We start from the raw sequence: 27,343 nt of genomic DNA on the forward strand, positions 1-27,343 counted from the left end.
TTTCAAGGCAATAAATATGATAATTTTTTTTATTTTGCTTATTTTAACAATGAATAATCTTAATCTGTCATATACTGTAAATTTTCACCTTATTTTCAGCTATTTAAAGTCAAAATAAGGACCAGGTCACTGCTCATGTTTTGATTTAGGATTTACTTCACTTATTTTGGGACTATGCCATTGCTTATTTTAAGAAATTTTACTAGGAAAGATTTGCTAACCACATTGGCATATTTTTATGCTTAAAATAAGGATTTGCGTCTCAATTTATGCATATATTTTGTCTAGCTTTTGCCAATTATGTTTTGCAGTGTACGTACACTCTCACCAGTGTGGTACCTTCAAAGGGTACAGATAGGTGCAAGTAGATTAGTAGATAGTTTTTATGGTAATTAATAATAAAACGTGGTTAAAAACATGGTTATGGTTGGTAGTAGATGCCAAAAGGATTTGCACAATATTTCAGTGCGTTTTGCAGAGTTTTGCATCATTCCATTCCGTGATTAACATGGTTATCATTGGTAGTAGATGCAAATAGGATTTGCACATTTCAGATAGTTTTGCACCATTCCTTTTAGCGAATGTGCTTCAATACATCAATATTTACACAGCAAAAAATCCATTGGCAAAAACTAGATACAATTCATTTAAATTAAGACATAAATGCTTAAATTAAGCAAAAAAATCTGCCAATGGGGTAAGCAGAATTTTCTTATGAAGTATTCTTAAAATAAGCAATGACAAAGCCTCAAAATAAGTGTAGTTAGACTCAAATCAAGCAAAAATATTTTATTTTCTAGCTTAAATTATCAGAATAACTTAAAGTATCAGAATAACTTGACTGGTGACTTCTTGTTTTTTTTTTGTTCAAATTACTTAAAATAAGGTAAAAATTCTAAGCAAGACTGAATAAGATAATTATTCCTAAAATAAGTAAAACAATCTTACTTTTACAATGCTTAGTAAGACTAAAAATTCTTATCAGAGCAAGAAATAAGATTTATTGCTTTGAAACTAAATAATTTCACTTGCTAAGATTTCATTTTGCAGTGTATAGGATGTGTTTGCATGCACACGCATGCTCTTTGCATGCATGCTGTTACAGCATCTCCATAAGGTTACAGTCAGGATTCTGACGTTGCAAAAAACAGCAACAGACAGCACCCCATTCCAGCATGGTTGTGTCATACTCTGCACTTCTCACCCTTTACTCTTTACTCTCTAGCTCTAATTATGCAATGAATAAGAACATTATGAAAGTGGATATGGTCATAATATTCGTTCCGTGAATGTGAATGATGCTGTAGCCTATTTCTGGCCCATTGTCCAGCCTCATCCTCAGTACAGTGGACATTAAACAACCCCTCATGCTCATCTGTTTTCAGGCTGAAGAGTCAAAGAGGTTTAAACCCATGACTCATTTGTAAGACTGATGCTCAGGGTTTTAGCTGAAATGTATATCTCTGCTAATTATCTACCTGCTGGCGCATGACACTAGTAGAAAAGCAACATGACTAAGGCAGAAGTGGGAAAGAAAAGGTCTTCCCGTGCTTAAACCCCTGACAGCCCATTACCACAGCTCATCTGCTGAGGCTCATCAGCATCTGCGGGCTAAAGTTCAGACTCAAAGCTCTGTCAGAGGCTCGTGAATCGCCAACAAGGACACGTCTGAGACAAAGGCCAAGAGAAAGGGGTCTGTCGCCATCGTGCCCACAATGTTCCCTCCGCTAATGGCTGGCGCCACTGTTAATCTGACATAAGCACCTTCTGTATTCCTGAGTTACTAAGGCCCAGGGTATGTGTGTGTGTGTGTGTGCATGTGCAGCTGAGGTGGGTAATATTTATCTTCACTGACACACTAATTAGTCCTCCCAGTCCGCAGCGAGCGCTATGAAACAACGGCTGTGTTAAGATTCACACTGCCGAGACGCACAAATCAAGTAGGTGTTGTAACAGCCTTTATGACTGGTCAGGGATCAGTGAGATTGCTTTGTTGAAAGTTTATTCACTCTCTTGTCAATTAGAAGATAATGACCGGCCAATGCATCTATTCCAGCCTAGTATCATCAAAATGGAAATTATCATAGCCTGCATTAGCAATTCACAGTATTCTTTTCTTAGTAGTATCATAGTAAAGCACACTTGCTATGAAAAAGTCTCCATAAAACAAATTTTAAGAGCCTAAGGTTGTTTTCACACCTGAAAGACCGGACCGTGGTCCGAACCGAGGTTCATGTGTTTGCTACATTGTATATATTTGGTCCGCTTATTTTAGTTTTCACACTGCAGTTTAGGGAGCGCACCAAAGACATTTGTGTGATACTCCTACATCCTTACGTATCGATGCGTTTTCCTTTACTTGACGCTGATTGGTTTTAGAAGGACATGCGTCTGACGTTGGCGTGTTGACAATTTAGCGGGTGGTTCATTCGGCAGGAAGTCTTTCCAGATAAGGATTAAATAAACAGAACAGATTCATTTCGTCTCTATAGTAGTGCTGCTATTGTGTCTTTTTTACCAGCAGCAGCAACCTCAGGCACCGGTTAGTTCAAATTCTCTAGGTTAGTTCAAATTCGCCAAACGAACGTGCTTGTCCTGAAGCAACTGTATCGCTGCCGTTGTTAAGGAACGCCTGCTCAGCTTCCTGTAATTGGTCCGAAAGTTCAAACAATCCATAAAAGTGCTTTCACACTGCAGGCGAACCGGACCATGATTCAGAAGATCCGGTCCGAGACCACCTCTCTTGGTCGGACCAAAATCTGGTCCTTTGGTTAACGTGGTTCACGTCCCCTTTCACACCTGCTACTTTGGTTGGGACCAAACTGAAAAGTCTGAAAGTCCAGACCAAACGAGGCAGGTGTGAAAGCACCCTAAATCTTTAATCATCATATTTAACCAATTTTTATCCATTTAAATAGAATGAAACAGAGAGTTGTTGTTACTGTGCCTTTAAGAGTCCTGTGTCTTAACTTCTCTTTTGATTGCCTCTCCTGTATTGAGCCGACCAATGTTTAGACAACCCATTCTGTTGTCTGATGTGTAAGAGTTTAAAGGAGTTGAGCTTTTCAATCAAGATTTATAGACAGTGTGTTACTAGTATGGTGTCCCGTGACTTTTGCTTCGTCCCACTGACCTGCAAGACCAGGCTTCCTGCATTGAATGAGGAATGTGATGTCTACCAGAGTCACTTGTGCACAGTGTTCACATGGACAAGTCACAGACAGACCCCATCAAATTGAAAATGTCCCACACTCCTAATAAAAGGCATTACCACCCACAGTGGACAGTGCAGTGGGTGGTAATGACAGTGCAGTGGGTGTGAGATATTTTCGAGTCTTAGATGCATCTCGATTCTTAATCGATCCACAAATGCTAAAAAAAAAAATATTTAGACTTGCTAGCATGTCTGCATTTCTCTCTCACACACAGTTAATGGCACAAACATGCAGCTACACTTTATTTACTTTATTTCCTCCTCTAAAGTTCCCAGTTAAACTCAGTAACTCAGCACATTAAAATATTATCATTTAAACATCATCAAATCTGCCCTGAGATATAAGAAGAAGAAGAAGAAGAAGAAGAAACTAATTATAAAACTTATCATACATTATTATACTAATAAGTTAATCAAATAAGTAATTAGAAATAGTGTCAAAGATCCTATTAAATAGTGGGATCCATTATGGATCAGTAGATTCTTTACTTTAACAGTACAAAGTAGTCACGCATTGAGAAAAAAGAAATCCAGTATAGAAGAAAAAGATGCATCAACAATCATATTATAATCTCTGAATTGTAACTGTAATCAATTCTTAAGGTGCCTAGGGATTCCCACCCCTACCTTCTATGATGAATTCCTGAGTCACACGTTGCCTTGCTAGTAGCATGCTGGCTTGTGTTAAACCGCACTCACAAGATAACAAGCAGACACCTGTGGTAAATGATCATTAACTTATTTACATTGAGCTATCCCATGACTTTTGACATGTCGGTGAAGTTTTTCATCCCTTTTTTTCTCTAAAATAGCTTTGATGGTAAACATTCTTTTGCAGTTTTTACCATCAAGCTCTTGCATGACTCAGCATCGTCTGACATTAACAAATAGCCAAGTGCTCCTGCTTCCCTTTAAAAAGGTCAGAAAAGTCCAAAAAAAAAACAATCACAACCAAAGAAACCATCAAAACAGATTTTAGCTACTTCCCATATCAGTGGAATGCACTGATTTACTGGCATTATTTTCTCAAATATATAAATTAATTAATTCATTAAGTAAACACAATAAATAAGTAAACAAAACTGTACTAAAAAAGACTATTTTAAAGTCAAATGTAAACTGTTTATTTGGGTGAGTAAAGCGCTTTCATTTATTTACAGTAAGCACAGATTAGCGAATTTCTCCAGCACTAAGGCTGGAGCATTAGCTTTAGCATTAGTGGCTAACCACTAACTGATATTACTCACCTCTGAATGGGGCAATAGTGGTTAGCAGGTTAGCAGGCGCACTGACAATTTTTGTGAAATTAAATGATTTGAATTGCGCCTTCTAGTGTGAAAAATACGGTACACAAATTAATTAATTTAATTTACATTGCTTCTATGAATCAGAAGCATCACAAATGCTCAAGATCCTCAAAATAGGAGGTGGTCCCGAAGCAGACATGGTATTTTTAGTTTTTTTTTCCACTTTGTTTGTCACTGTATTGATTATGCTCAAAGTCATCTTCTCAATAATTCATCCAGAAACGGAACAGTGTTGCCCGTTTGACCGAGGCATGAATCTGAGTTAAGTGCCGCTGTCAGTACCTAGCCTTTTGTCTTTCCATGTGAATAGAAATTGTAATAGGCGGTGTCACTCAGCTTCACAGCTTCTAGTAAATCAAAGCAGGGATCAAAATAAAGCCCCAAAATACACCAGATCAGACACCTGTTAGCTGTTATGCTGCTTGCATGCGACTGATTTTCCAGGTTTTCTGTTCGGTTTCCTGTGATGTGACATTACGAAAGCACATATACAGAGCAGATGGCAGAAGCCAACTGAAAGAAAGCAATAATGTTCATTGTCTGTATGCAAAAGATGAAGCCTGACTGAGGAAACAAACACCTCGTCCAAAAGGCTTCAGGCAGGAGGTTAAAAAGCTCTGGCTGAGCTTTGGCTCACCTTGGCAAGCGCAGGTCTTGGTGTCTTTTGAGATGAGAGAAACATTCATCACTGTAAACTAGCTGTGAGGAAAAAGTGAAGCAAATAATAAGAATAAAAAAAAAGGATTTCTTTTAAGCTGTCACTTTTCCTTATGCACACCTGGACTTTGGTGGCCATGTTGTTTGTATTAAAGGCTTCTAAGCCTTATGGCCTTTTAAGCTCTATTGAATGGGATTAAATTTATATGAGGTCCTGCAGTAATTTCCTCTGTCACTGGAGATCCTCATTTTTTTTTTATTTCACTCCAGATCATCCATGCCTCTGTTTTTCTTTCTCCTCTTCTTTTCAGAAAGTTACAGACAAGTTTAGCTAATTTTGCGATAGAATTTAAAGGTGGCTTAATCAGTTTTCAACCAGTCCAGATACACGTCCCCATGATTGTCCAGATAAATATGTTAGAAGAAGCATTCGCTTAACAATCAGCTGAAAATGTTTTTTTTAAAGGTCTTCTTCTGCTAATATCCACTTTTTCTTGTTTGTGAACAGCTCTGTTTAAACCAGTTCGTTCGTGTTAGCTATCTGATGTAAGTAACTATAGGTTTAAATCGGATCTCCTGTTGATTCTGCTTTTTACAGAGACCTTAAATATACACTAGGGAAGCACGGTTAAACAAGGCAGCTCAACTCGACAGAACACAGGTCAAAGCGGGCGCTGTATGAGATAAGAGTTCAGTAGCCTTAGTTTAGCTGAAAGAAACTTAATCAATGTCATGGAGAGAGAAGCGCCGCAGGAAGTGGGGGGAGTTTAGGGGTTGTGGGGTTGAGACCTTTAAGAATTTGAGATTCTAAATTATACATGAAAGGATATGACATAAAATGCAACCTTTGACCCTTTTCACTCGTGAAAAATGGAAGGCTTGAAACAGAACAAAACTAAATCTGAGGTGATTATTTGTTTTAATTTGTTTTAAAGAAAATTTGTATTAATTTGTTTGAAAGAAAATTTGTATTTTATTCTTACTTGAAAATAACAGCATCAATATCTTGGCTTCTATGGACTCGACATGCTGTTAACTGCACTATGTTTTTGTGTAAATTCCTTTAATATTACTTCACCCAAAGTCCACATTATTCTTTCGCTTTCAGTAATTATACAGTATAATGCTTGCCCAAAAAATAATGTACAGTGTATTTTTAGTGATGGTGTTGAATTACAGTAGGTGTCTATTTAATAAAATACAGACTGTGGGATCAAAACAGGGAGTGTAGTTTTCTAAAAGCACCTAAATGGAGGGAAGTCATATTTATAAGTTAACCATAGGGCAAGTTTTTGAAAATGCATTTTTGTCCAAGTGCTTAAAACAGTTATAATTTATTTGGATTTTTGGGAAAGCATAATAAAGAGGACAGAATCAAACCAGAGTGTAACATGTAAATCATGTAATGAAATGTCTTCCAAACATTTAGGTACTAGGAACTCACATTTTATGAATGAAGAAGACATTTCAAAGTTTTATCAGGTAATTTAATTTAAAAGAATGTAAGGGGGTTTTCACATCTGTAGTTGGCTCCTCTGGTCCGAATCAGTTGATGAGTTTGTTTACTTGAAGCATTTTCTCCCTCTATTTGGTTTGGTTTCACACAGGCATAAATCTAAACGCAAAAAATGTGCACCAATAAACCATGCAAGTACATTATTTCAGCTGATTGGTCAGAGCTGACTAAGCTGGCAGAGCAAGAAAGTAAATATAGTGAGAAGATTCTGTGCTCCTGTGCAAATAAATATGTAGTTTAAAGCTGCTTTAAAGCTAAAAATGCTGCACTTTCAATAGTGTTTTCTAAAGGGCGTGCAGTGCAGAAATGCACGTAATAAATAGTTACGTCACACAGCTGCAAGTAGTGAACGCAGCACACATCGCGCGTATAAACAGCATGGAACAGAGTGTTCATACCTGTGGTAATTAGCGTTATCTGGTTAATATATCAGATCAAACTAGTGCTGTGCGATATGACGATAAATATTGTGGGGGGCGATAGAAAAGTGTCTATCGTGCTTCTTACCTTTTATTGTTCCTATCGTTTCTACAGTAATTTCATCAATTATTCATGCAATTATAAAGTAGGCTATGATGAAATGTATTGGCGTGTTCACTTTGATAATAAAGTAATCTTCCCAAAAAATCTTTTATAATGTGGTTTTGCGACATGACGCTGCTTTACGTTACTTGACGGACATGCGCGGGTTTGCAACATGCTTTACGTTATTAAAATTATGAGAGCTTGAAAGAATTAGCTACTGCATTTACCTCATCTGTTTTCATTTGATACATATATATTGCTGCACTAAAAGGTAGTAATTCTCATTTGTGAAACTTGGGTTTAATGTCCCTTTGAAATAAAGTTGGAAAAAAGTAAGCAATGATATTACTTTGTCATATTTTTCGAAGAATAACTGAAAACATACTAAAATGTGATATAACGTTATCGTGATATAAAAAATTCCATATCGTGATATATGATTTTTCCCATATCACTCAGCACTAGATTAAACTGTAACTTATCAGTAGTTTAGCTCAATTAAAAAGGAGTATATTTGATAGCTGGGTCGGATCGAGACCGGATCAAGTTCTCACCACAAGCAAACTGCTCCAGTGTTTGTTTGGGACTGGACTGGACTGGAGTCCTCCTCCACTAGCAGGTCTCGTTCTGGTTCCTTTGATCCACACCTGAGTACGATTACTCTTTTCACACCTGTTCAATCGAACCACACTAAAGGCACAAATGAACCAGAGTCCGTTTTAACTGGACCAAATAATGCTAATTTTATACATAGAATGCACTCATGTTCATACATAAAAGAAAAACAATAGTACTGTACAATGTTTAAAAACTGCTAATCCTAATAAAACTATGCTTTTGTAGAAACATAACTGTAAGAGAACTGATAAGGTTGAGTTATCAGGTTACATCCTCTGGCAGGGATAGGGATTTATTTTTGTGTGCTGAGGGTGAAGCCTGACTGAGAAAACAAACAGCTCTGCCTGACGACTTCAGGCAGGAGGCTAAAAGCTCCAGCTGAGCTTTGGCTCACCTTGGCAAGCAGTGGTCTTGCTGTCTAATGATGTTAAATTACCCATTTAAATGAAACACAACAGCTATGACACAGAATAATCTGGAAGCCTGACAGTGCGCTGTTCCAAAAACTGTTGGATTTATTGTATTGCGCTTTATTACAAGCACAAAAAATATTCCAAATTAATCAAAATGACTATTAGCAACTAGAAGTGTAACAGTACATATGTCTTGATTTAACTGACAGTGCTGGATTCATGATTTTATAATCTCATTCATTTTCTCATTTATTTATCTTTGAAAATTTTATTGAAAAAAAAAAGACAGTATATACAGCTCTGGAATAAATAAATAAAATAGCACTAAAAATTATGAGTTTCTTTGCGTTAAACCAAGCTGAAGTGCTTGAATTTTTGCACCAGGAGTGACATAAAGCTATCCAAAAGCAGTGTGTAAGACTGGTGGAGAAGAACATGCCAAGATGCATGAGAACTGTGATTAAAAACCAGGGTTATTCCACCAAATATTAACTTTTTTATTTAGGCCATTTCTCATTTTCTGCAAATAAATGCTCTAAATGACGATATTTTGGGAGATAATTAGGGAGAAATGTTGTCTGCAGTTTATAGAATAAAACAACAATGTTCATTTTAATCAAACATATACCTATAAATATCAAAATCAGAGAAACCGATTCAGAAACTAAAGTGGTCTCTTAATTTTTTCCAGAGCAGTATGTTGTTATATGATTTGCTATTGAGACTGGAGGCAGAAGGAGCATTGTGCAATACAACCATGCTGGAGTTGGGTGCTGATTGATGCTGGCAAAACACGCATTTGAGCAGTTAACATCTATCAAACATTAGCTAAAGCCCTAACATTTAGCTAACTTTAGCAAGAGATGTTAACATAAATTTATAACAACAGCTAAACCCGTTAACATCTTGCTAACATTAGTTCACTTCAGTGAGAGCAGTTAACAAGTAGCTTACTTTAACTAGAGCAGTTAACATCTAGCTAGCTTAACTAGAGCAAATAACATCTAGCTAACATCAGCTAGAGCAAATAACATCTAGCTAACATCAGCTAGAGCAGTTAACATCTATCTAGCTTCAACTAGAGCAAATAACATCTAGCTAACATCAGCTAGAGCAGTTAACATCTAGCTAACTTCAACTAGAACAGTTAACATTAGCTAACTTCAATTAAAACAGATAACATCTAGCTAACTTCAACTAGAACAGTTAGCATCTAGCTAACTTTAACTAAAGCACTTAACATCTAGCTAACATGAACTACAGCAATTAACATCTAGTTAATTTTAATTAGAGCAGTTAACATATAGGTTAGCTAACTTCAACTAGAGCAGGTAACATCTAGCTAACTTCAATTAAAACAGATAACATCTAGATACCATCAGCTAGAAGAGTTAACAAGTAGCTAACTTCAACTAGAGCAGTTAACATCTAGCTAACTTCAATTAAAGCAGTTAACATCTTGCTAACTTCAACTAGAGCAAATGACATCTAGCTAACATCAGCTAGAGCCGTTAACATCTTGCTAACATCAACTAGAACAGTTAGCATCTAGCTTACTTTAACTCAAGCACTTAACATCCAGCTAACATGAACTACAGCAATTAACATCTAGTTAACTTTAATTAGAGCAGTTAACATATAGGTTAGCTAACTTCAACTAGAGCAGGTAACATCTAGCTAACTTCAATTAAAGCAGATAACATCTAGATACCATCAGCTAGAAGAGTTAACAAGTAGCTAACTTCAACTAGAGCAGTTAACATCTAGCTAACTTCAATTAAAGCAGTTAACATCTAGCTAACTTCAACTAAAGCAGTTAAAATCTAACTAACATCAGTTAAAGCAGTTAACATCTAGCGTAGCTAACTTCCAATTAAAGCAGTTAACATCTGGCTAGTATCAGCTAGAGCAATTAACATGTAGCTAATTTCAGCTAAAACATCTAGATAACTTAAGCAAGAGTGGTTAATATCTAGCACGTATAGCTACCATAATAGTTATAGTTTGCCAATTTCTCTCAGAATATATTTCTTTTTAAAGTTTTTTTAATCCCTGTTCTTTATGTAGCTTTTATGTAATATTACGTGTACATTACTTTGAACAGCATTTGTGTAAGAAATGTGATATCACTACTCTCTGCTCAGATTCAGTCAAATGCTGCAAAACTGATCAGATGGTGCTGCACTATACAGATACATAATGAACATGGGAAGAAAGAAACCCATTAGCTTGTTAAAATGAAATAAACATAACTGTCCATCTGACCTCATCTGACCAACTGAGCAGAGTTTTCACTTACTGAAGACGTTACTGAAGGCAGAAAGATCCACAAACAAGCAACTGCAGTAAAGACCCGGACAAGCATCTCAAGGGAGGAAACTCAGCACTAGCTGATGTCCAGGGGTTCTACACTGCAGGCAGTCATTGACTTCAAAGCAACTGCAACTATATATGTATATATATATATATATATATATATATATATATATATATATATATATATATATATATATATATATATATATATATATATGGTTGAAGTTTATATATTAATATAATTATCTACAATTATTACAATTATTAATAAAATATAATTATTATAATTATACAGTTGATGTGTTAGTTCCTCCAGTCAATTTTGAGCGTGTGAAAACAGAGGGACTGTGCAAAAAAATGCCTGCAATTTTTAACGATTAAGGCAATAAAAATAATGTAGTGGTGTCAATTGATTAAAAAAATTAATCTGATTAATCGCAACGATTTTCTGTGATTAACTGCTGTTAATCACTCTTGTTCTTCTGAAGGCGCAAGTCTGAGTCGTAGATGGGGAGTTCTGACATGCGCACAGTCTTGCACCATATGAATGCAGGCAATGCTAGTCCTGATGCTAGTGCAGGCGTGGCCCTGGGCCCAGGGTTGCCAGGTCCAACAAAAATATCCAGCCCAAAGTAAGTCTTAAACCCACCCATCAGAAGCTTAAACTAGCCCAAAATATATGTCTGTCACACATTTAAGGCAAATGACCAAACAACTATGAGTGTACGACTTAGTATTTTGTATATAAGGGATTTATTATCAGTATTGCTATCTATCTTAAAGTTTTTAATAATATTGTAACAATAGTGTTTTATTAGTTTTTTTTTATCTAAAACAGCTTTATATCCCAGTCAAGAATATTTAATAGTAACATAATTAGCAAAAAAAAAAAAGGACTGACTTTTACTTGCTTTTTTCTTGCCCCTCCTGATCAACTCGTCTCTCCTCTTTTTTTCATCACCTGGTGATTTCTTCCAAGGAAGATTGATTTTAGTGTCAATTTGTCAACACCCACTTTTTGTTTTTGGTGGCCACAGTCATTTTTAAAAGTAGCCCAAAAATGTACCTCGCCACCCCGGAATTATTACGCCCGACTGGATTTTCAAACAAGCCCATTTTGCGGGAAAACCACAAACCTGGCAACTCTGCCTGTAAACATGATACTTGTGCTGATCCACATCACCCTAGGATTGATGAGGGGAAAGAGGGCCATCTACCCACCCAGAGAGAGCAAGGTCAATTGTGCTGTCTCATGGCTTCAGCAGCTGAAGGCAAGCTGCATAACCAGGAACAGAACCAGCGACCTCCCGATCATAGTGGCAGCACTGTAGACTGCTGAACCACTCAGCGCCCTAAAAGTGCTTTGTTTATACAGTACACTATACACTGTGGAACATTACAGAATGGAAATTTGGAGCACAAGGTTGGACAGGACTGTGAACTGGTTTGATTAAATCTTAAGTATTTACAACCTCTGTTAATCTGCAATGCTTCTAAGTGTGGAAGAAGACTCCAGCATGCCAGCGTTTATCACCTACTCCTAATCTACAACATCAATTAAAACACTCCTAACATTTTCCAAAACATTAATCACAAGCCATCACTGTGCCCTGCCAACAGCTGATAATGAAAGTATCTGTAAACTAAATAAATAAAAAAAAGCTGTGAGTGAGGTGAAGTCCTTTTGAACTACTTTATTTGCAGTTAATGGTAATTTTCATCATTTATTAATCTGCTGACAGTATTTTTTTCCAATACCGATATTAAACAAATGTATGGTATGATAACCATACATTTCATACCACAGTATATCTAACAATGATATACTGCCGTAACCCTTTCTGAACATCAACCAACACAACACCCAACATTTTTCACACAAGCATATTCTAGCATCTGAGAAAAGGGATCTGTCCAAATTAGTTTTACTGTTAGTTACACTGTTACTTCTATTCCAATTATTCCAAACTTACCCAATTTCCCAGCTGTAAAAAATATATATAATTTACAAACCTTTGTTTTAGGAATGTTTTTTCAATAAAAGATATGTAAATAAGTGTATCTGTCAGGTTCTGTTTCTGATTATAAGAGACCAGATTGTAAAAAAGATTGTAAAATACACTGTGTCATGTGTTAAGAGTAAACCCAGCTGGGCTTGTAGAGCCTTGAGTCAAACTCTAGAAACTCGTCTGCTGTGTACATTTCTTTAAATTGCATTTGTTTAAAAATTGCAATATCACTTGTTTTTTCCAGAATTCTTATAGGAGAACTGCACTTAAACAGCACTTCTTTAACCCTTGTGTGGTGTTCATATTTTTGTTACTCTTTTACTTTGTTACTTGTATTTAATTCAGCAAAATTAAGCAATTTTACATTAAAATGCTTTACACATGCTTGCTTCACCTAAATTGCAAGCAATATAAACAGCTTACATGGTTAATATTTGCCCTTTACCTTTCTTATGTTACATTTCTTTTAAAACGTGCTACTCTTTTTATATTAATTTTTTAATAAAATGTAAAAGAAAATAAATTAAACACAAGATATGAGTAGAAAATGTGTTTCAAATTAGTTTCAAATGTACAAATGAAGCAATGTTTATTAGCCCTTGGCCAAACATACTGTATGTAATATAAATGTGTGTGTTGTACAGTGTGTGTTTATCGAAAAAGTGTTTTGATATATGTTTTTCACAAAAAATGAGCCAATGCTAATGAGTTTGAGTTATAAAAAATATTTTTTTGTATCATTTGATGAAAAATGGAAACCCAAACACCACACAAGGGTTAATCTACTTTTACTGCATTTGTAATCCTACCAGAAGAACTGCTAACTACTTTTATTGCATTTGCTCTTTTACCAGAAGAATTGCACTAAAATGTCTACAACCTACTTTAATGCATTTGTAATTCTACTGGAACTGTCAACTGCAATCAAATTTCTGCAATATACTTGCATTATATCTGGCATTTGTAATCCTATTAGAAGAACTGCACTAAACTTCACTAAAAACTGCGCTAATATTTTTGCAATCTACTTTTACTCCATTTGTACTTCTATCAGAAGAGCTGCACTACAATGTCTACAATCTACCTTTAATGCATTTGTAATTCTACTGAAATAACTACACTAAACTGCACTAAAACGTCTGCAATCCACTTTTACTACATTTTAATTATACAGCGAGAACTGCACTAAAAACTGAACAAAAATGCTGCAATCTACTTTTACTCCATTTGTAATTCTACCAGAAGAATCTTCTTTTACTGCATTTGTACATTTTACCAGAATAAAAATCTATTAAAAATCTATTATTATCTATTTGTAAATGCTGATACTGTATGGCCATTAGAAAAAAAGGTCTAATAAATATTAGATATCAGCTCACAATTCCAACATAAGTTCATGCCAAACATATATTTAAGTCCTACCTAATGGAACAACCATGTCAGCCCAAATATAAATCCCAATCCAACTTCTGAGAACCAGTGACACGATTTACCTCCTTTCCTGAACCCATGATTGGCAGCACCCTACTGACAGCAAGTGTCCAAATCTCATTTCCTCGCTACAAGTCTAAACACCTATCTCCAGCCCTTTCCTCTCTTACCCTCAGAGAAGTTGATGAGCCCCAGCAGATGCAGCAGCTTGAGGGAGGCGCACACAATCACCACAATGCCCAGAGTCTGCAGCCCCTCCGTCTCCCACAACGTGCTCAGCATGACCCCCTGCTCTGGATCATGCCCTCCTGACTTGGGCCCTGGCTCCGGCTCCGCCTCCACGCTCCAGTTCCCCAGTGCCCAGGTGCCCTCGGCCGCGGACTTGCAGGGGCCGGGCAGCCCCAGGCACCCCCAGGCCCCCAAATCCAGGCTGTGCGGGACCCCTTGCTCCAACACACCCACTTCACCCCAGCAAGGGCTTGCTAATGAGCCGGTCAGGTAGATCACGTGTGCGGTCACAGCAGAGAAAACACCAAAATGTGCATGAGAGAGCCACTCCAGGACCACTGGATCATAGAAGAAGCGCAGGAAAGGGCCACGAGAAGCTCCGAGGAGCGGAGGAGAAGATAAAAAACAAGCAGGAGGAAACGAGAGGAGAGTTTGACCCACTCTGCTGTGTGAGTTTGAAGTGTGCTCTTATGAGAGAGAGCGCAATCTCACTCTGAGTTCCAGCGAAGGGGAGGGGCCGGGAACGAGTGAGAGAGAGAAAGGAGGAGAGAGAGGTGGAGCTGGAGAGGAGTCGACTGAAAAAGGTGTATACACACAGATAGAGAAATGATATTTTTAATACACACACATCAGGATTTATCTCTTTTTTATCTATATAATTAACCACCACTCAGAGGAGAAAATCAAATCTAAACAGATAAATAACCATTTGAAGCATCACTATATAGGGTGAATTATTAATGATTGATTGGAACATTAGGTTAAACAGGCAGTTTAGCTATAGGCTTATATTCTCAAACTCACATCAGTAGTATAGATTAATTAATTATTTTTAAAACTATGTAAAAAAAACTGACTTTATGTATATACATTTTTTACGTAAAATCGAAACTTCAAAATACTACTAAAGCAGTACAGCATCTTTATAGAGATTCCCATGCCCCCCCACCCCCATGTTTGACGATTACCTGGTTGTCCCTTTTTGGTGCACATTTGGTAAGTACTGACTACTGCACACCAGCATTAAATAGGGTGAATTAAGGGTGACTGATTGGGACATAATGCCAATTAGAACAGTTTAGCTATATATTTTTTTTTTTTTTCATTTAGGCAAGAATATAAACAATTTTGCTAAACCTCATATGTGAATTAACAACTAACATCTTTGCTAATATAAAAATGGATTATTTGTAAAACTATTTTGCTGCATTAGTGTTAGAAAAACTCAAAAACTGTCTCTATGTAAATAATTTTTTTATGTTCAAAATCCAATTGAAGCTCCACTGACCTGGAACAAGCAGTATAGCATCTCTGTTGACATTCCCATGCCCCAACCCAACCCCCACCCCAATGTTTGTCGGTTTCTGGAGCACTATTATGCATATCAGTATTATATAAGGTGAATTAAGGGTGATTGATTGGGACACAATGTCAATTAGTACAGTTTAGCTATACTATGTTTATTTTCTTGCCTAAATGAATAATAAAAAAAACTATTTTGTTGAACCTCATCTGTGAAATAACTAACATCTTTAGTATTATAAAATTTATCATTTTTTTGGCTATTCTTGTCCTATTAATGTCAAAAAAGCTAAAAAACTTTCTCAATTACTATTAATTCACTCTATGTATATACTTTATCACCTTTAAATAGCAGCATCAGAATCCTGTTGATGCCCCACTGACCCGAAACAAGGAGCATAGTAGCATCTCTATTGATTTTCCATGTTTGTCGATTCCCTGGTTGTCCTTTTTTGGAGCACTTTTGGTAAGTACTGATTACTGCACACCAGCATTATATTAAAGGGTAATTTAAGGGTGATTGATTGGGACATAATTTCAATTAGGACAATTTAGCTATACTAGGTTTTTCTTCTTGCCTAAATAAAAAAAAAAGCTCAATCACCATCAATTCACTCTATGTATATACTTTTTCACCTTTAAATAACAGCATCAGAATCCTGTTAATGCCCCACTGACCTGGAACAAGGAGTGTAGCATCTGTATCCAGGTCCCCATGTCCCCTTCATGTCTGCCAGTTCCCTGTTTGTCCCTTTTTGGAGCACTTTTGGTAAGTACTGACTACTGCACACACATAAAACTAAAAACCCACGAGACCTGCCTGCTGTTTGCTCTGAGCCAGGAGTCATTCCAATTTGGCTCTTGCCAGAGTCGCTCTGCTCTTAAAACATCACCTTCAAGAACTGACTGTTCAGTTGCTACCTAATAAATCTCACCCTTTGACAGATGCCACTGTAAATAAGGCTACTTAATGTTTGGTACTAATGTTATGGCTGAGCAGTGTAGGCTGGTTAAGCACATATTTTGTCTGACATTAAATCCTTTTTTTGTTCAGTATATTAAACTCTTATCTGCATTTATCTAAATAGAAGTTATATGGTTTTATATTTTTTATTTTTTAAACACCTTTTTAATACATTTGAAGTATACTGTAAATGTACCAACTTGCATATTGATGCTTGTTATTGATGATAATATTGTTTTAGGGCCATATCGCCCACCCTGACTCAGAACCTAATGAGCGTTCATTATCTTTAAGAACAGACTGCTCAATCGCTGCTTAATGTAGAATACCCCAGCCTTTGACAGGTGCCATTGTAGATAAGGAAAAATAAAAGTTTTGTCTTTACCAGTAGAGGTGATTCTAATGTTTTGCCTGATGCAGTGTAATGTTTAATGTAAAGGAATTAAAGACAGTGTTTTGTGAGACTAACTATTATGATATCAGACACTGTAACATCCTAAATTAATAACTTTTATTACATAATCAGTCATGGCAGTGAATGACAGTATTTGACATTAGTGCTGGGCAGTATACAGGTTCAAATGGTATATACCGTAGGGAAATTTAGAACCGGTATGCATTTTTCACATACCGCCATACCACTAGAGGCGCTGTGGAGCGCTGTGTAGAAGCACACAGTGAAAAACAGCACTGGCAAAGAAGCACAGCTTGCTAGATTATGCTAGTCAGTTAGCATAACAAGCTAACATACACACTCGTCCCTCACTCCACCCTGTCTGAGAACAGCACTTTATCCCACAGACGAGCCCAGAAACGCTCCTGAGTACTGAATCATTTATTCAGCAAATAATAAAACTCCTTAAAACTAGAGGATACGAGGTGAGCAGTGACTCTGTATATATATATATATATATATATATATATATATATATATATATATATATATATATATATATATATATATATATATATATATATTAATACTAAGCTTAAAGGATAATTTTTAAGCACACTGAACTGAATGTTTTTGTTAACTGGAGCAAGAAGGGAATTGTGGTTGATTTTAATACTGTAATGCCTGATTAATTTTCTGTGCCTCGAGGAATCGTTGAATTAATTTTAAAACGCAGAACACATAATTTAGCGCGGACTTTTAATGTGAAATAGCACTCTTAGTGATACGTCACCCACGCGGTGGAGGAGGCGGAGGTTTTTGAAGCGGTGAACAGGTAAATTTAACTTATGATAAATCAATGAGATTAACATTAATGTACCTTAACAGCAGAACGACAGCTCTGTGGAGCGCTGATTATTATTAATACTGCATAATGTGTGTGGTTTGTTTATTACAACGGAGACCAGTTCTAGCCTTAATACAGTCTTTATATAATCAGTAAACTCAGCTACATGTTAACGTTAGCTGAACTCACTGTACTGTCATTTAGCTAAGATGCACAACATAAAGCAAATGTTTATGCCTTTATTATTGAATAATGCCCTATATTTAATACTTAAAAGAAGTTGAAATAATTTAATTAATTTATTAAATTATTAATTATTATTAATTATGTGGTGTTTGTCTATTTTGTGTTTTATTTATTTCTATTTGTGTTTGTAATGTGGAAATGTATGTTGTAAATTTAAAAATTAAACCAATTGGTCATTCATTATTAAGTAAAATTTCTTATTTTATGAAGTCTCTTATTTTATGTTTTATGCGATTACTCAATTGATTGAATCGATTTTTCAGTAGAGTACTTGATTACTTAAAGCAGGGGTCACCAACATGGTGCCCGCGGGCACCAGGTAGCCCGCAAGGACCTTATGAGTAGCCCGCAGGCCTGGTCTAAAAATAGCATTTTTGTTGCTATTCTTTTTTTTTTAAATCACAGTTGCATTGATGTAATTTTAGATTATATTACATTAATATTAGCTTAGAGATAGCCTATAGTTTATATATTATTATACAATATAATGTAATATAATATGTAATATTATATTAAAATATAATATAAAATGTAAACACTTGCAGAGATTTATAATAATAGTGTTGCCTATTGATATCTGTGTCTTCACATAGATGAATGTCATTAATTATTAATAATAACATATAATTAAAGGTAAATTGAGAAAATTTGTAATTTCACGAGTGTGTATCAAACTGGTAGCCCTTCGCATTAATTGGTACCCAAGAAGTAGCTCTCAGGTTCAAAAAGGTTGGTGACCCCTGACTTAAATAATCGATAGCTGCAGCCCTAATTCCCACCATTCACGTCTTGCTCATTTATGATCCAATTCCCAGCTGTAAGTTAAAAGCGGTGCAGACTCCAGCCAAAAGCCTTTCTGCCAAGCGTACATTTTAATTTACACACATTCTGCTCCCCTGTGATTCCTCAGCATTGATCATAGCACACATTAGGAGGAGAAAATCTATTATGTTCAGCAAACTCCTTAATTGCATTGACACCAATTACCTTCATTAAGCAGATAAGAAACAGACTACAGAAAAAAACTAACAAAAAACAAGGAAGCAGTCATAAAGATTTACTCGAGTTCAGTCTAACCATAGCGATTCTCTCTCTCCCTCTCTCTCTCTTTCTCTAAGTGATCCATCTCAGTGGTCAGTGACTGTTTATACAAGACACCTGTCTACTGCCACCTGCTGGTCTTTTGGATTTCCTGTTCTTTTTGCAGGTATTTTGCTTTTTTAATCTTTTAAAATGATTAAAATGATCTGTTTAAAAATGATCTGTTTAAATGATTGTAGTTTGAAGAATAAGAAAAAACTAAATCAACTGAATATGAAGTAAATGAAGCAAGGCTGTTGTAATCACTCTAACAGGAAATTACGTACTTTAAAAATCCCTTGAATCGCTTGAAAATAGTTTGCTGTTTCCTCAGTTTAAAATAGAATTCTAAAATTACAAGCGACCAAATTGGGGTCTAAAAGACCAGAAAATCTGTGATGCCAGTAGTGGTAGCAACAATTTTTTTTGCATGGAACGATTAGACATGTCCTTTCCAATCTAGTGCCTCAGAATCTGGACTAATCCAGGCATATTTTAAAAATGTAGCAACTGCTATTTTGATTCTAATCCAGTTCTGAGACTTTAATTTAACTACACTGTTCAGGGAGCCATCTGGTGTCCTTAAATCACCATCATCAGCTATTATGGGTGGAACGGTAGCATGTTCACCTCCCAGCACTGGGGTCTTGGGTTCAAGTCCCTATCTGGGTGGAGTTTCCATGTTCTCCCTGTGTGTGCGTGGGTTTCCTCTGGGGACTCCAATTTCCTCCCACAGTCCAAAAACATGGAGATCAGGTAAATTGAATACTCTAAATTGCCCAAAAATTGAATACTCTAAATTGATCTGATGACTGTGTCCAGATATGGATTGGCACTCTGTCCTGGGTAAATGCTGTAGTGCTTGATCCAGTCCTCAAGGTGGACGGTCGTTTCCGGTTGAGAGTACGCTGTGCGCTATTGGCTGCTGCTTCTCACCGGTGTGTGGATGAGAGTTGATGTGTAATGTGCTTGTGTGTAAAAACGTGTTAATTGTAAAGCGTCCTTGGGTTTCTAGAAAGGCGCTATATAAGTCACACTTCATTCATTCATTCATTATTGCCAAGCCAGAAGCACAAAGGAGTGTTTGTTAGAAGGTGAATAAGAGTCTGCAGTGTAGAACTATGTAACATTGAAAGCATTGAAACACAATAGCACAATAACTAAAAGTTAGAGCATATACTACGCACACAAACAAAGAGATTGACTGGGACTGGCTGGGAGCTGAATGGTCAGGGAGGTCAATTAGAATTAAAAATAAAAGATTTAAAACACATTATAAAACAGTAACTAAACAAATATCATTAAGTAAAGCGATATTCTTAAATGCCAGCTCCCCCTGTTGCTCTGGCCCAAGCCTGTCACAGTTCTCGCCCTTCAGAAGATGTCTTGAAGGTGATGTCTAAAATGTCCCACTAGGCTGATGGAGAACTGCCATATTATGGGCTGATTTCTTATCGCGAGCCACCAGGGGAATATGTCTCTGATGTGACGGTTCTTTGTTCTTCGATTTCTGATAGCGAGGAAATCGATTTCGGTGAGAGATTACATATTATGTCTGCTGTCAAAGGCCTCCTCCTGCCCTTGGGGGGTTTCTTATCAGCCCTGGACGGGCTGTAAACCTGAGAGAGGGTGCTGGAGGAGCTGAGCTCTATTCCAGGTCACCTACAGAACTACCGGTACTAGAAGTTCAGGACTGGTACCAGCAAAATAAATAAAATATATATATATAAACATGGAATTACAAAAGTTACAATCTTCAGAATATGCATTACCTATAAAACAGTGCCAGAATTCAGAAGTTTAAGTCCAGAATATGAGTACCAATATGCAGAGATTGATACACAGTGTAGGACTAGTACAGGACTATTTTTGGGGGTCATCCAATATTTACTCTGTTACTTACAGACTGTTTAATCCATAACTTAGTAAATAGAAGAGCTTTTATGTGAATTTATATTGTATCTTGTAGCAATTTTGTCATTGCTTAATAATCGCTCCTTTGTCAACCTACACAGAAAATTCTGCCTTTTTAAAAATAAACTTTCTATAAGTTCAAATCAACAAATTTTGAATGTATATGTCTGACTATCAAATAGGTTCTAACCTATGCTAATTTGAAAGTTCTTTTTCCTACAGACTAAAACGATTTTAATACAGCAAACTTATTATTTGTTTGTATTGTAAAATAAATATATTGTAAAACATATTGCATATTAATCTTGATTTCCTGGCTGGAGTGTTGAGATTAGGCTCTCAACTATCTTAATAGAGTTACAAAGTTGAGAAAATAGTTTCGTTCTGCACCTTATTTTATAATTTATATAAAAGCAGTGAAAATTCATTAAAAACAGCCAGTTATCAGCAGCTCGCTCCTGAAGGACAGCACTCCCAGACGACGGAGAGCTGCAGCACAAACATGCCATTTATCAAGCTGATGACAGATACATGACATGAAAGAATCTATAATAGGATCATCATTAAGCTGTTGTGAGAGCAGTTGGACAGCGTTGTGGGACTAATTACATGCCACATAGTGATACCTGTTATGCTATGCAAATCGGCTTAGCTCCCCAATATTGAGGAAACATTGAAATTAGGCCGTCATATTTAAAAAGCCACAGTGTGTGAAATGCAAGCAATTAAAGCCTGTGAACCGTGGCCGCCCTAAACAGAGCTGCATAAGCAATGCTGCACGAGAGAGCACACACACACACACACAGTTTCTCTTACACACATACACACACAAAATCCAACACCATAGTTTCTACTACTATTAAAGAAGCCATAAGGTCCATATGTAAGAACATTTGATACAGTATAAAAGCAAGTTTGTAAGAATATAATTTACTACAGTCTGAGGTTAAGATGGGAATAAAGATATGAAACCGAGCTTTTAGAATTTTTTTGATTTTTTTAATGTCTACTCTGCATACTTTAGTTATTTTAGCATTCTCTTATGGTAACAAACTTATATATGGGTCAGTCAATTAAAATCATCTTGAAAGCCACCATATTTCATTTCTGAAACAGAATGGTGTAAGTTTAATTGTAAATTATTGTCAAAAAAGCACTATAACATTTAATATTCCGCAATTCAAAGTGGAAAAAGATTACAGCATATTACTGTATAATAAGAATATTAATTTTCTGCTAATAAATTACAAACTATTCCAGCTTTCTTAGAGCAAGTTGTGTATAATTAAATACATTCTAATACTGTATTCTTTGCAATAAACATGTGTACTTTAAATATTTGGGTCTTTAGTTGCCAATAAAAAACTGTAAAATTATAGCTAGCACTACATACACTGTAAAGAATTTCACTCTAAAGCAAAAGTAAAATACTGGCAGCAGAGAGACTGCAAAGCTACTGAATTGCAGTTCTGAGCGAGCATAACGTCATGCTTTGCAGTAAAGCAAATAACAACTTGCACTTCTGGCCTAAAACACTGCAGCCAGATATAACTGAGTATGATATAAATGTGTTCTGATCTTCATCTAAGTCACAACAATAGACAAACACAGTCTGAAACAACTGCTGTCCAAAAAAAACATTGCTGCACGTTTAAAGTTTCCAAAAGAGCACCTGGATGTTCTACAGCAGTACTGTCTAAAAATACTGTGGACAGATTAAACAAAATTTGAGTTTTGTGGAAGGAACACATAACGCTATGTGTGGATAAAAAAGGCACAGCACACCATAATCAAAACCTCATCAACGGATCAACTGTGAAACATGGTGGAGGGGGCATCATAGTCTGGGGCTGCTTTGCTGCTTCGGGGCTTGAACTGATTGCCATCATCAACGGAAAAATAGGAAAAACAGGACAACGACCCAAAACATAGAAGTAAATCAACAACCGAATGACTTCAACAGAAGAAAATACGTCTTCTGGACCTTCTGAGTCCTGACCTCAGCCCAATGAAGATGCTGTGGCATCATGACCTCGAGAGAGCAATTCACACCAGATATCCCAAGAATATTTCTGAACTGAAACAGTTTTGTGAAGAGGAATGGTCCAAAATTCCTCCGGACTGTTGTGCAGGTCTGATCTGCAACTACAGGAAACGTTTGGTTGAGGTTATTGCTCAATAAAACTGACATTCAGAACCTTTTTCTTCTCTGTTAATTTGTGGAAACTGTTTAGGAGTAACCCTATGCTCTACATTTCTTACATTGCAATACTGTAATGCAAAAAAAAGGCCAAAAAATAAAATAATGATATTAAGCACTAGGGGTGGGCGATATGGCTGTAAAATAATATCATGGTATTTCATGGTATTTTCACGATACTTTTGGCATCGACAAAACACTGAATTAGAAAAATTATTTAGAATTTTATTATTGCATGCAATATGCTATGGCTAACCGAGAAAAAGAAAAAAGAATTTTATCAGATTTGTCTGGTTTTTGTCATACAACAGATCCCTATTGTTAATATTTTCCTCATTGTGTCACTGTATGTGTTCAAGTACTGTCCCATTAAAAACATAATTAGGTGTGTATAGAATCATGTGTCTCACGGAGTAATGTGTGCAACTTGGAGGATACATAAATATGCAGATTGCTAAATTGTTTATATAAAATTGAATTAAATAAAATTGAAACAAATTGTTTTAAATGGGTTAATAGTTCCGATTTCCCATTGTGAGGGAAATTGGAACTGTTAACCCATTAAAAACAATTTATTTCAATTTCCCTCACAATATGTAAACAGAAATTATAAGAAAAAAAATCTATATGATGTGTAAGATGCTGTTTAATGGTTTAATGCTAGTTGTTTTGCACAGTCAGCTCTACAGAACTGCCAAGAGTGAATGTTCTATGAGATAAACTGATATTTTATATCCACTTTTCTTTGGGCTCTAAACTCAACGCAATGTTCTGCTGTCAGTGGTTAGATAGTGTGTGTGTGAAAGAGTTGAAGGGTGACCATTGTCTGGGCTGTACCTGTAAGGCTGAAGAGCAGGACAGCTGGCCTGATAACACTGATTTGCAGCACTGTGTGTGTGTCTGAGACGACAGAGGCGGCAGACAGCTCCTCTGAGAGCGCCCGGCTTTGTGCTCGGAGAAATGAGTCAAACAGAGGTGGCAGTAATGGCACAGCCAGTTTCGTGTGCCTAATGTGTTTGAGGAGCAAATTAGAATGACAACACTAATAACTCTATGACACCTGCTGAACGAGTGTTTAACAATCAGCATACTGAATCAGGAGCTCGCGGCTGAGCATGTTGTTTCAGTCGATTTAACACCGGGCCTTCTGACAAAACTCCTCCAGCACACTCGGAGCGAGTCTGGCTGAGGGTGAGTGCATGTCCAATTGCAGCGCTCTGTCCTAAATGCACCCTGACAACCAAGAAATGGACCGTAAATTGGGTGCGAGAATAAAAGATAATATTGAAAAGCCTGCAGAAACCAATCAATTGCATCAATTGCGAATGTCCTGTACAGGCAATCGGAGAGATGATGTGCCAGATGTTCTACAGGATCTTGAGATGCCTGTTTACTGTTTGCCAATTTGATTGTGGCAAATTTCCAATATGCAGCAGAAAATCTCTTCCTCTGACAGCATGACAGTAATATTAGTCTAAAAGATGAATGCCCATAGCTAGCTAAGGCCTCTCCTGATGAGTACAATGCCATCATCATATCATTTTGAGCAACCGCATCCATGCTGGAGTAGCGCTTTAGGAATCTGACTAGCTGTGTAATATTGATATTGAGAGGGGCGTTGGTCATATTTTTGTTTTAAAAGTAAATGGGAGACAGTTGTGAGGATTTCCAGCATGTCCACACAGTGACGTGCCTGTTCATGTGGTATTATTCAGCAATTACATTATTCAAACATTATTAGCAGTACTTAGTGTAATTACAGTACTTGTCTTGTAAATTATTCCAATTGTTTCTTGTCTGGTTAACTTGGGCCACTATTTTCGAGATATTAAACTCTTAAATAATTGGGAATAATGAACCTGTAAACAGCTTTTTGATCAAATGTACGTTTTTTTGTTGTAAAAATGTTGTTAGTCAATTTTTTTTTCTATAAACAAGCAAAAGTGCACATCCATGTATGTCATAATTTTTGAGATACGAAGAACAAATTCAGCATAGAAATGATCTTGTACTTCTGAAAATATGCGTTTTTTTTTAATCATCATACAGATTTAGAGATACAGAAACTCCAGTGATGTGCCATTACAGAGTTAAAAAAAAAACAAAAGAGGTTTAGATGTAATGGGCAAAAAACTGTCTGTGATTGGCTAAGTCTGGCAGAGCTTGTGCACTGACTGAAAGAGTTGGGGTTTGAACTACAGAGCCTGTATCAGGTGTGACAGGAGGTTGCTATACTCCGATATACTCGAGAAAGAGCTAGCGCTTAGCGGGTAATGCTAATGCTGCTTCAGCAGTGCTAGCTGGGGTTAGAAGCAGGCTACAGGCCGATAATACTCACCTCTGAACGGGGAAAGAGCGGTTAGTGGCTACTGCTAATGTTACTTCAATTAAACTGAAACTCCTGCAAAACGCTGTACTTCAGCAGAGTGGTTTTACTGATCCTTACAACCTGACTATAAGGATTATAAGGCACACTGGAGATTTTGGGGAAAATTAAAGGATTTTAGTTGAGCTTTATAGAGAGAAAAATACCCTAATACTTGGTGGCAAAACCCTTGTTAAAGTACAGAGCCTGTATCAGGTGTGACAGAGGTGTCTCTGAGGAATAAGGTGAGCAAAGTGTGTAGAAAGTACAAAAAGAGCTGAAAGAAAAAGTTTTACAAGAAGTTAAACTCCATATCTCTCTATTTGGCTAGGCAAGAAGTTCAGTCTGGAGGCAAAATGTCAGTGATTAGGATGTAAGTCTGTTTATTCAGAGAAAAAACTGATATTATACATTCTTGCCAGTTTTAGTCAATACTGAAACAATCAAGCAATGGCACGCTTCACTGAGCTGAAAAAAAAAAACAGCGTACAGCACACAGCCATGAGCGCTCTAACAGCTGTGGCTGTCCAAACATCACTATACAAATCAATTGGTGTGAGCGTACTGTAGGTCAACAGCCTGGCCATTCTCAAACTATGCCCACAAACACCAGAGCCACAACTCAGAACAGCAGAGGCTAACACTGCTAATGTCACTAAGCAAGGTTACTGACATCAGCAATACAACCAGCATCAGTGATTAGCAATGTTCTCGCTACATTACACAAATCAATTAAAATATGAGAAGAATAATTAGATCAGCAGCTTAACTTTGTTGAGCAGGACCTTTAACATTTAATTCATGAAGAGATGACGAGGGGTGATCTATTATGCAGCAGAGAAAGCATAATGAGAAATTGCAACAACGGTAAAGATGAAGCGTCTCTGTGAGACGAAAGCACAATGAAACCTGTGAGGGTATAAAGAGAAGCTCTATAGGGAAGGGACAGTAATAGTTCTTGAATATGTGTTTCTGTAAAACTGGCTGATAGGGCTTTGATTAACATAACTGAGCTTTGCTCTTCACAAGGTTTGGAAAGAGAACTTTAAAAACGTAAGTTTTTAATTAGCAGGCTGTTTATTTTCACAGTTCAAACAGCCTGCTAAATAATATTACACACTAGTGATGCTAAGCTTGGCCAGCAGTTGGTAGCAATAAGTAGGAATTCTAAAAGTGTGGTAGTGATGCTAATATTGCTGTAGTCGTGCACGCTAACAACGAAGCTACAGTGAAGGAAATAATTATTTAATCTCTTGCTGGTTTTGTAAGTTTGCCCAAAGGTATAAACAGTATATTTTAAGGGTGGGTTAATTTTAACAGTGAGCGATACAATGTAAAACAAAAATCACATTGTATAAATTATATACATTTATTTGTATATAATATTTGAGAAATATTTGAGAAATAAGTATTTGATTTCTCTGGCAAACAAGACTTATCATATTTTTCACACTATAAGGCGCACCGCATCATAAGGTGCTCTATCAATGAACGTCTATTTTTTGGTCTATTTTCATACATAAGGCGCACCAGATTATAAGGCGCATTTTAAGAGACACTATAAAGAACGTCTAATTTAGCAGTTCTAGTTGCTTGGTGGTGGTGGTGGGTAGTAAACTTAGGCTAAGCTAAGTAAACAAAACTGTAATAAAAAAGGACTTTCTTTTAAAGTCAAACGAGTGCTGAATGTTAATCTAGAAAACTGTTTATTTGGGTGAGTAAAGCACTTTGTTTATTTACAGTAAGCTTAGATTCCCAAATTTCTCCAGCACCAAGGCCAGAGCATTACCATTAGCA

General features: G+C 36.6%; 1 protein-coding gene across 4 annotated transcripts in view; it reads right to left on the minus strand.

Annotated features, from left to right (window-relative positions):
- Window positions 1-27,343, minus strand: part of kcnip4a (potassium voltage-gated channel interacting protein 4a) — a 261,287-nt gene that overhangs the window by 60,338 nt on the left and 173,606 nt on the right. Inside the window, exon 1 of one of the 4 annotated variants that reach the window (XM_022678320.2) lies at window positions 14,177-14,670. The exons of the other annotated variants lie outside the window; for them this stretch is intronic. Coding sequence (XP_022534041.1) covers window positions 14,177-14,288 — 112 coding nt within the window. The 5' untranslated portion in view covers window positions 14,289-14,670. Of the gene's footprint in view, window positions 1-14,176; window positions 14,671-27,343 lie in introns of those variants that run through there. 4 annotated transcript variants of the gene reach the window in all.

This window comes from Astyanax mexicanus, chromosome 8 (genome assembly GCF_023375975.1).
Source record: "Astyanax mexicanus isolate ESR-SI-001 chromosome 8, AstMex3_surface, whole genome shotgun sequence".
Classification (NCBI taxonomy): Eukaryota; Metazoa; Chordata; class Actinopteri; order Characiformes; family Acestrorhamphidae; genus Astyanax; species Astyanax mexicanus.